The 11,080-nt window shown below is 27.8% G+C and overlaps 1 protein-coding gene across 1 annotated transcript in view; it reads left to right on the top strand.

Annotated features, from left to right (window-relative positions):
* The window catches only part of LOC111621254 (protein scribble homolog), a 47,052-nt gene that overhangs the window by 24,235 nt on the left and 11,737 nt on the right, over window positions 1–11,080 (top strand). Inside the window, exons 8-13 of the mRNA XM_023363335.1 lie at window positions 598–716; window positions 3,273–3,389; window positions 5,221–5,299; window positions 6,325–6,491; window positions 7,443–7,583; window positions 10,837–10,903. Coding sequence (XP_023219103.1) covers window positions 598–716; window positions 3,273–3,389; window positions 5,221–5,299; window positions 6,325–6,491; window positions 7,443–7,583; window positions 10,837–10,903 — 690 coding nt within the window. The remainder of the gene's footprint in view (window positions 1–597; window positions 717–3,272; window positions 3,390–5,220; window positions 5,300–6,324; window positions 6,492–7,442; window positions 7,584–10,836; window positions 10,904–11,080) is intronic.

Below are 11,080 nucleotides of genomic sequence, written 5' to 3'. Positions count from 1 at the left end.
AAATATATATATATATATATATAAAACAAGATTAAAAATATAATGGTAATCACGTTGTAAAAATGAACTAGTTTTGTTGAGATTCTTGCTTTATAGAAATGTTATGTTCAGAATTTAATAAAAGGATTGATTAAATGGCTTTGCAATGAAGTAGCAGTATGAAAAAAAGGGTTCAAATCCAGTACAGACTCTAATAATTTACTGAGAGTAGTTGGATTATTAGTTGAATGTTATTTTCTCATTTCCTCACCTATACATGCCTTGCCAACCATATTGTGTGAAATTGTGACCAATCGGATATCCTAATGTGCTGAAGTGTCACATTCGTAAATAAATTGGTCATCTACTGAAAAATTTAGAAATGTAATAGAAGTCTACACAATTTCCTGAATAAATTCCTTTTGAAAAAGTTCAATTGTCTTGAATATGTCACTATTTTAGTGTCATGTATTCTATTTTTATTAGTAAGAATTAAAATCTGTGTATGCCATCAAACATGTTTTATTTGTTTTTTAACAGAAGTAAATTTAATTTAAATTATTATAATATATCTCTTTTCAAATAGTTATTTTAAAATTATTAACAAATGTATTTCAGAAAATCACCTATGGAACAGTGCAGAAAAACTAAATAGATTAAGCTGGAGTTTAAAAAGTGATAAAGAGAAAGTAACGGCAGTGAAATTTGCAGAAGAAAGTGATAATGAAGAAAAAGAGGTAACACATTTAATGTTATGTTAATCATACAAAAATATTAAAAAAACAAAAATTATTTGGTTCTTTGTTAATATTTCTCTTATTTGTGATTAAATAAAATTTATCCCAGTCCATTAAAAATAACTTGTTATAAAAGTTTTGCGTGCAGAAGGCTGCTTAAGTTAGGCTACTTTTCATGATATATTAATTTATTTTATATTTCTTTGCATAACAGTGTAAGGCTCTAAGCTGAGCCTAAAACTTCATTTGCAATATTTATAAATTTGCTTGTGACTACATAACATTCAATAGTGATAAAGTGGAGAAAACTGTCAAATTTTATAGAATAAACTTCATTGACAAACAAATTTCATGATAGAAGGCCACATCACATTTTAGAGAGATCTCATAAGGCCACATATACATTTACAGGATGCCATAAACTGAATAATAAAGAAAAACAATTAAAAATATCCATACTACAACTTTGTAAGCTATTTGTTTTTTTAGTTAATTTATCTCAAAATGAAAAATTGATTTCTGTATTAGGCTACACTTAAAGACAAAGGGCTGCACACAACCCAAAGATCAGAGGTTTTCTGGTTTTGATTTAAGATATAATAATTAAATATCAATTAAATTCTATGAAGTCTTGTAATACACATATGTATTATGTATCATTGAGAAAATTTTGAATAAATACATAGTAATAGTTTAAATGCTTTAGAATTCTTAGTAATCATTTATTATTATTATTTTTTTATTTTGTACTTAACAAAATAAATTTCTTTGATCTTATATGGGGAAAATCTAAAGCTCCCAAAAATTACTAATTACTTTAATATTTTTAATGAATTAATTCTCATACTAGTTTCATTCTTATTATCCTAGTAGCTAAATTAGTGATTCTTGACCAAAAAATGCATTGTAGATTGGAGGATTTTATAAATTTTCTAATGGGATCCATTTACAAAATTGTGCTTTTTCATACAATTTTTTAATGATCAAAGTAAATGATATAAAATTAACTAATTATCAAATTCAAAATTGTTTTTTCTATTATTTACTAATAATAATAAATAAAATGAGTAATGGACTGATTTATTTGCTTGACATTTACAATAAAAATCTTCCACTGCATATCTTAAATAAATCTTCAGATATGCCTAATGTATACCTAATGCACCATAAAAATAATCTCAAAATTCTTTAAGAAGCCTAGCAGCCAAAACTTGTAGATTTAATTTTAAAAAAAACTACAGCTTTTCTGGTTCAGCCATCACTTTGGGCAACCTCTTAATGATTATTTTGAATTATTTTTTTCTTTTTAGATCAGCTGACAGACACAAAAATACAGGAATTCCAAAACTCACATCTGGCATTACATTGCCAAATATTAAACAAGGAATTATTTATTGCGACATTATCACAGTGCCAGGCTGACATTTTTGTCACAATGTTCTCAATTTTAGTAGAGCTTTGTCCCCTTACATCATACTTGTTCTATTAACAATATAGGGTCATCTATCTAACTCTGTTCAGAGGAAAATTTTTGAATTGAAATAACATAACTTCTGGTCCAAACTGGAAGTTTGTATATACAGTAGAGTGTCGATTATCTGAATCAATTGGGAACTGGGGTTGTTTGGAAGATCGATGTTTCAGATAACCGATTATGTACGAAAAAATATTATATTAATTTATCCCATCTTGACATTTTTCTCCGTTGTGTGTCGCTTTGCGTTGAATTTTCGTCAATGTTAAGCCTAACGAAGACTATTGTATCGTTAAAAATTATTTTTTTATTTTGTACGAACAAAATAAATATATTGAAAAATACTTTATATATTAAAAATTATACTTTAGAAGTTAATATAGTATCAAAAACGTAAAGTATTTGAATAGCCCAAGACAGCCAAAGATTGCAGCGCCACAGCACTGACGAAAATTTAAATTTGCCGACTGGCATTCTTTCGGATGATTGACGTTTCAGATGATTGACTTTCGGATAATCGATGCTCTACTGTAGTTAATCAGGACCCCTGCCCCTAAGCTTTCAATATCTGGTCTCGACTTTCATCTATCTAACTTTATTCTCAAGATTAACGAAGGACAGACAGATGAATGCCATTGAGAGTTTATGGATCTGCAATTTTTGAAAATTGAAGCCCAATGACGAAAGTCAAATCATTCTCCAATGTCATCATTCTTACTCAACACAATGCATGGAGAAATTTAATCAAGTCTTGTGTATAATTGCTGTTTGTTTCCCTATTCACAGAAGTCACAAGTAAAATTTCAAGTCTTAAAATGATTATTTTTCATCAGAACATTCTTAATTTCCTCATATAATTTTCTTCTTGTAATTTTTATAAACCATAAAAATTCCCTGTGGACTGATAATCAAGAAACATTGATATAAATGAATATAAACTATACTCAGTTTTTTGATTAAGATAAATTCAGAATTAAATTTTTGGCTTTCTTAACCAACAGACAAAGTTACTGATGTTATGCATGCTTTATTTTATTATTTTCTATTAAAAACTTAATTTATTTATATTATCTCTTTTACAGACTCAATTTATTCGTCACGACACACCACATCCAAAAGAACTAAAATCCAGACACAACAAATTATTTGTTCAGAAAGGGAAAAATATTGATGGCCATGTTCTTATTCCCGATGATGAGGTAATTATAAATTCTTTATCTTTTGCATAAAAATTTCATTAAAACTTGCTGAATTATCTGATATTAAAAAGATTTAATATCAGATAATTTAATTACAAACTTTGCAACAATTATGTAATTTTTAATATCCATAGAAGATATTTATTTTAAACAAATCAAAATGTATGACGTTATAAAAATTGTAATTTTTTAAAGTTATTTTCAGCTAAATTATGACTAATTTTTAGATAAATAAATGTTAAAATTCAACTTAAAACTAGTGAATGGCACTGATATCTTGTATAAACATTAAAACTTCAAAAATTTGTGTTTAATTTATTAATTAAGCATCATGTGAGCAAAAAAAGTTCTGTTGCTTTTTGCCAAAATGGGCTTGTCTGGCAAGCTTGAACAAGTGTTAGAATTTATTCAGTAGGTATTTTCTAGTCAGTTTACTGGAAGTGTTAATTAGAGTAGAGGACCCTTTGTGAAACTGAAGGTTAAAATGGAAGTAACAGATATCATGATTTGCATGTGTGTACTATATGAATATAAACTCAACACTGAAGCAAGAGAATTGTAGTTTTGACAAATCATTGTGTTATAATGAGTGTGCATCAGCAATTTAGCATGTGCTCCAGATTGTTAGATTTCATATAGCCGTACTCTTCATTTATTAACCCGTGTGGAAAGATTGGATGAGTTTTTTTTAAATTTTATCAATGTAAATGAGACTTTGTGTAAACCTTTCAACATAAATTCGATTTTATATTTCTTACGAATCACTGTAATAATCAATGACTTTAGTAAAAAGTTCATATTAGTTGAAAAAGTAATAGTAAAAGTCACAAATTTTTATTTCCTATCAATAAAAATAAAATATAGATTATTTTATTCAGTATGAGTTATTTCAAATAATAAAATCTATTATTTGAAATTTATCTGAAACAGAAATATAGCTACATACCAACAGAATGCCGAAAATCTATCGGGCTAGTTTAATGCTAATTACTAAATAAATTACGTAACCAATTTGGCACTAGAGGTAAGCGTTAGGCGCCATCTCTTATTAATATTAATAATTATAAATTAATTAATTAATTTAAATAATTTAGAACCGCTGGAAGAAAAAATCGGCCCGGAGCGGGACTCGAACCCGCAACTCCTGCTTACCGTGCAGATGCGTTGCCAGTTACGCTATCAGGACCTCCAGTCCAATCTCCTCTTCCAGCGTATATAAGCTAACTATATAACCATCGATGGTTATTACAACGCCGGCTGGGGACATATTCAGTGCCCACGTCCTACATCTCATAAGGCTCTCAACCGGCCATCGTAAGCCTGGGAAGGCATAATATATACAAACATCATATATACAAACATATATACATACCAACAGAATGCCGATAGATTTTTGGCATTCTGTTGGTATGTAGCTTTATCTGAAACAGTTACAATAAAATATATTTTATTCTTATTGAATATCTTTGTAGGTATATAGTTCACATAAGCTCTACTATCTACAAAGCTGCTTTTGTTTAGCAGCATTATAGATAATGGAAACATTAGGCATTGTCTTTTTAGTAGATGATAGTTCTAGTGGTTTGGTACCACACTCTAGCATTTTTTTTTTTTACATTTACTCGTAATTGTTAAATTGATATGTAGCCTGGTTAGGAGAATATACATACTCATAAAGCTTTAAATCAATACTAATTTAATTGTAGGCAAATGTTTTATATGTGAATTACTATAATTATTGGAAAATCACTAGAAAAATAAAAAAAATATTTTGGATAAATGTAGAAATTTATTACCGAATAGAACTCTAATGTGTTTCTTTTTATTACAGAAAGGTAATAAATCTGGTGTATTTCGGCCTCAGAGATCGAGCATCGCTTCCGAAAATGAGGAATTTTCAGACAATTTAGGTATGTGGAGAAAATACAGAAATTAACTTGTATCATTATTATAATATTAATAATCTAAGAAATTCCAGTTGGTATTGTTCATATAAATTTTTGCAAAATTACAGAAGTTAAAATACGTGTGAAATATGCTAATGATTTTTTAGGATGAAAAATAATTTTTAAAATATTTTATAATAAATTAATGCAGAATAATTAGATTAATTTATAATTACCAAAATGTAGTCTGTTTACTTTATATAATATTTTTGCTTTTATTTTTCTGATTATTTTTGACAATATTTGTATATAAACAAATTTTTTAAGTACTGAATTCCTATTCAAATGATTGTCAAACATCAGTTACAGTCATATCCTGTTATCCAAATGTGATGAATTCCTGAAAATGACTCAAATATCAGAAAGTTTCCATTTAAATCATTGTTTGACACTGAATATATGTGTCTTTAAAGAGTGAATGGATTAATTTGATATTTATTAATAAATTTAATTATATAAATTCATATAACAGACACATTTACTTCACAATTATAGAAATAATTGTGAAGTAAATGGCATATTGTAATTGTAAATCTGCTGATCTGAATTGAAATCCAGTCACGTTCTCAATAGTTTTTAACGGGTTATTTCATTTGGAATTTAATTCCCCATTAGTTATCCATACTTACTTGCGATAAACAATTTTTCTTATTGTATGCTGGTATAAATCCAATCTTCTTTATCATTAGATAACATTTTTTTATGCATTTTCATTATGTAATATATAATGAATGTAAGATTAAATATTACAATTTTAGAAATAAAAAAAATTGTTTATTAAATTAATTCAGTCATTTCTTAAACCTTTTCATAATTTCTACAATAGTTCAACTTGTAAAACTCCATAAAAATTTTATCCTGACAACCTGTAAAAAATTTATTAGAACTATTAATTAATTTGAAAAAAATTTGTTTTGTTTGTATTTATTAGAATGATTAACACTACTATATGTTATATACTAAAACTTTTTATATTTAACTTAATTTAGATAAAAGTGTACAAAGTAATGACGACACTGAAATTTTATGTTCTTTTAATATGGAAGAACACTTACCTGTTGAAGATATTAAAAGAGAAGAGCATCCAGTTTTTTATTGCAGAGCCGTTGCTGGTGAAAATCAAATTTCTCAAGAAAAATCTGACTCATTTTCAAAGGTATGGAGATGCTTTTACATATATATACCTAATTCTGTTTTTACACGATAGGTTGGTTTCCAGAAATTGTGTGTAAAAAAAAATCATGTAAAAAAAATACATTGTATATATGGAAAATTAGAAGATTGGTTACGGATTTACGAAATCAGCAAAAATAATAAAATAAACAATATGAAAAAATCTTATTAGAATCTTATTATTTTTGCGTGTTATGAAATTTTATTTTATATACATTGCACATAAATAAAAATGAATTATAGTACATAAATTTCATTTGAAAAATAAAAAACAAAAGTGTAAAGAATTAATGAACATTGGGCAGAATATGTAATGTGAATTATACATAAGATTTTATTCACTGTCACTTTGACAATAAACACATATGTTTGTGCACGATTGCAATATCACTGCTATCACTAAAAATGCTTTGGTTATTGTGTTCTTTGTCCACAGGTGAAGTTCTTTTTGTGAACTCCCAAACAGCATTAGCAGTAATCTCCTGTGGGGCTGTTGTTACAGTGGTTTAAGAACGAATTCAGTTACTAATGGCTGGGTTTGTATTGTGGCTAGACCTTTATATAATTCTCTATAAGACAGCATTAACGCTTCCAGATCACATTGAAACTTTAAAGCTCATTCCTTGTTAGGATCATACTTGACAAAATGATTACTTGATTTGTTAGCTAGATCAAGATCACCTTTAATTTGCATTTTTTTACACACAAATTATTTGATTTTTTTATAAAAAATGTTTCATGAATAATTATGTTAATTCAAATAAAACCTTTTGTATATTTCATTAAAACAACTCATGTAAAAAGAAAATTATTATTTTTTAATTGTTAAATCAAAATGGTTTAAAAAAGATTCATGTAAAAACAGGATTAGGTGTATATAAAAAGTTAATCTTTTAAAATGTTCAGAATTAAATAATAATTTATTTTTTCCTAGGATGATGCACAGTATGGAAAATTTGATTTTAATATTAATAAATGGGCCGAAAGTAATAATAAACTCTCTCCTCAAGAAGTAGCACATCATTCGAAAAACAGTAGGCTAGACCAACTCGATACAAGAAAAGATTACAACAAGGTAAGTGAAATAAACTGATTAAAATATAATTTGTGGACAGTTGCTTGGTAAGGTGTTAACTACTATTGTACAAATCTGCATTGATCCCTTAAGACTGAAAACATTGTCACATAATATTTATTGCAATTTGGAGCATCATTCCCATGCATTCAATCTAGAAATTTTATTGGTCGGCTCACTTATAACAAATAGAATTGGGGTTATGGTCTTAATTATGCTTAATTAATCTTTATTAACTAATCAATCAATCAGGTTCAAAATATGGCATCTAAAACGTTTCATTCTTTCTTAATTAAACTTAAATTTTTCAAGAAAGTTAATCATAAAAATGTGTTTTATTCTCTGTGATAAATAACTTTACAATGGATAACTGTTAAATTAAATTAAAGAACAACAGAAAAGTTACGTTTATTAAATACTTAAAAAGTAATGTTTACGTAATTGTTATGTGAATAATGTTTAAGAATAATAATGTCAGCACTAGAAAATTGTCAAAAATTTTCAAAAAAAAAAAAAAACACAATATATTAAAATGTCCTTTACATTTTGTCCTTTCATCACATCTCAGGAAATAAGTCTTAGATGGGGTCAACATTTATTTGGAGGGTCTGGCCATTTTATCAAGGATATGTCAGGAATTTATCTTTTGTAATATGCCTGAAACATAAGCTGTTAGAGAACTTTTAGTTAAATTCACAAAATTTTTAAAATATTTGCAAAGAGGAAAGCAGACTTGGAACAAAGAATTATTTAACAAATGTATGGCCCTGGCATTCAGAACTTTATTCTTTTGAATTTATTCAACAATACACAAATTGTCTCGTCTGTAGCAGGACTATGGAGTCGGAGTCAAAAGCAATTCATAAGTTACCAGAGTCCGAGTTGGAGTTGGTAAAACTGGACCAACTCTAACTCCTAATAAATTTAATTGTAATTTTAAATAATGTATGTTAAAATCTCTTATTTTACAGATAATAGGTTGATCAATCTATTTTTTCTGGTTATATTTAAACAATACTTTAATCTTGAAAAGAAAGAACTGGTAGAGACAAATTTTCCTCGTTTTCTTTATTACATCCCATTAATTTATATTTCACATTGTTTTAATAAGAAAATAACTTTGTTTTTCTTATTTTTAAGTTTTGTAATTTTTATAATAAACAAAATAAAAAATACATAGATGTATCTCTTAGGCTCAAACTTTATCAGATTATGGTTCTAAAAAAGTAGAGTGATGATTCCTGTTGACAGTGATGCTTTCAATCAATATAGAAACCATATAATTAGTATATTTATTATTTAGTTTCTATATTGATATATAAATAAAGGAATTGTAGTCAAATGTATCATAAACTGAGGAGTCAGTTGAAGCTTTTGCTACCCGTTTCACTGTAGGATCTCTTATGAAATTTTCTTTCAAAGTTCTCTGATTTATTATGTTTCTTTCTTTGAATATGCAATAATGCCACAATCGTGCATTCTTGCTTGTCATCATTCTTGCTATAAATGAATAGATTCGGCAATAAAAAAATAACAACAACTTATTTTCCTAATGTAGATAGAGACTTTATAAATACATTGTATATGTTTATTGTAACATCTTGGTATAAAAATAATCTGTCAAAATATTTTAACAAAAACTTCTGTGTAATTTTTACATTACATAAAACATTTAGGACTGATTAAACGTCTTAATTTGTCTTTAATCAGAATGGATTAAGAAGTAATTAATTATAGTTAAACGGCAATTTGAAAAGCAATTTGGGACTGGAACAAAATTCCACTCTTCTGGAAAGAACATAAATTGAATAGTGTATTATAAATAAATTAGCATGAATTTAAACCAGATTTGAACAAACAACTAGTTGGTTGTTTAAAACAGGACAGAGCTTAAACACTGACATTTTTGAATTACTATAAACAGGATCTCGCACGTTGAGTGAGAATTCAAGAAGGAAAAATTATCTGAAAAATATTTTTACTAAAAATCATTTCTGTTTTCTCCACAAAACTCTGCGTTTAGTCAAAATAGATTTGGGAGAAAGTTGTTTCCTTTCTATCATGGAAAGAAATTATCACTGGTTAATTTGCATAAAGCATACAGAAAGTAGGATATTTCCATGATTCATTATGCCAGTGAACAGTGGCCTCTGTCAAGTTCATCAAACACCACTAAAGATGAAACTTATAATAACTCTTACGTACACAGGAATGTAATTTCCTTGTTTATATTCAGTGAAATTTATTCAATTAATGTTCCTCTACCCTACAAAAATCCTTCTCTTCAAAAACATAAACAGTTGTATTATTCTATAAACTATATTAGATNGAATTAAGCTATATTTCATAATTTTAAATTATATCCACTATTCTAAATTTGATAATATTTTCAGGACTATACTGTAATTGTAAATTAAAAGAAAAAATGGGGTGTTGCTGTGTCGGAGACACGGCCGTGTGTTTTACGTGAATACTTGTACAGTACGTTAACGGGTAATATTTTTGCGTTTCCGGCACAGCTTCACTCTGTCATTTGGCGTTTTATGAGTATCACTGGATTGCTCTTGAGAAGCACTTTCCAATCGTATACGATTTCTATATTTTGATTTGGCTTTTCGACAAGTATAGGCCGACATTGTATTAAGTTTCCTTAATTTTTAACTTTAACATCATATAATTTATATTCACCATAACTATTCCACACTAATGTTTTGTGTACGCAATCGATAAATATTGACGAGAGCTGTAAATTGAAAATCAAACGAGCGTCGTAGCTTCTCCGAGTCAAAATGGACGTGTAAAGTATATGACGTGATGAAACGACCTCAAAATGGCGGCGCTTCCCCCTCCGCCGCGCGCGATGCGTCACAGTCTCCACTCAACGTAATGAATTCTTTGATCCTTTATCTATCAAGTGGTGTAATTAAATTTTGGACGTAGATGATAGATATGTAGCTGTAATGCCAAACTGTATCCCTCGATTTTGTTGTCATCAGTTTTCTGAATTGCCTCCCACTACGGAAGCAAATTTAAAGACATGTTCACGTCAAAAATATAGGCCTATATATATAAGTCTACACCAGAGGAAAGTTTATAACATTTTACATATTTAGGCAGACGAGTAGCTCTAAATAAAGGCCAACTTCACCGTGAGACTTATTTTTCCGATATATGAGGAAGGAAAAAAAAAACTTATAGTTTTTTTGTTTTTCTATTATTTATGTTTATTTTTCACCAATTATTATTTTTATAGGAAACTTCACCACTTATCTCCCCAGAAAAGAAGGAAATTGATGCCAAGATCTCTGACAATTTAAATGGTAATTTTCAAACATTTTCTAATGCAAAATATGTATCTCTGCTCTTATGCTTTGAACATTTATTCTTCAATAGGCAAAGCTCAAAGAATGAATAATAACAATAATAGTATAAAGAGTATTTATGAAATACAATAAAGGAGTCATTGCACAATTTTTATAGTAAACTCTGCAAGTTCT

The sequence above is a fragment of the Centruroides sculpturatus genome, unplaced genomic scaffold (genome assembly GCF_000671375.1).
Source record: "Centruroides sculpturatus isolate CEXI.00-Female unplaced genomic scaffold, Cexi_2.0 scaffold271, whole genome shotgun sequence".
Taxonomy (NCBI): domain Eukaryota; kingdom Metazoa; phylum Arthropoda; class Arachnida; order Scorpiones; family Buthidae; genus Centruroides; species Centruroides sculpturatus.
This window is presented reverse-complemented; position numbering and strand designations above follow the sequence as displayed.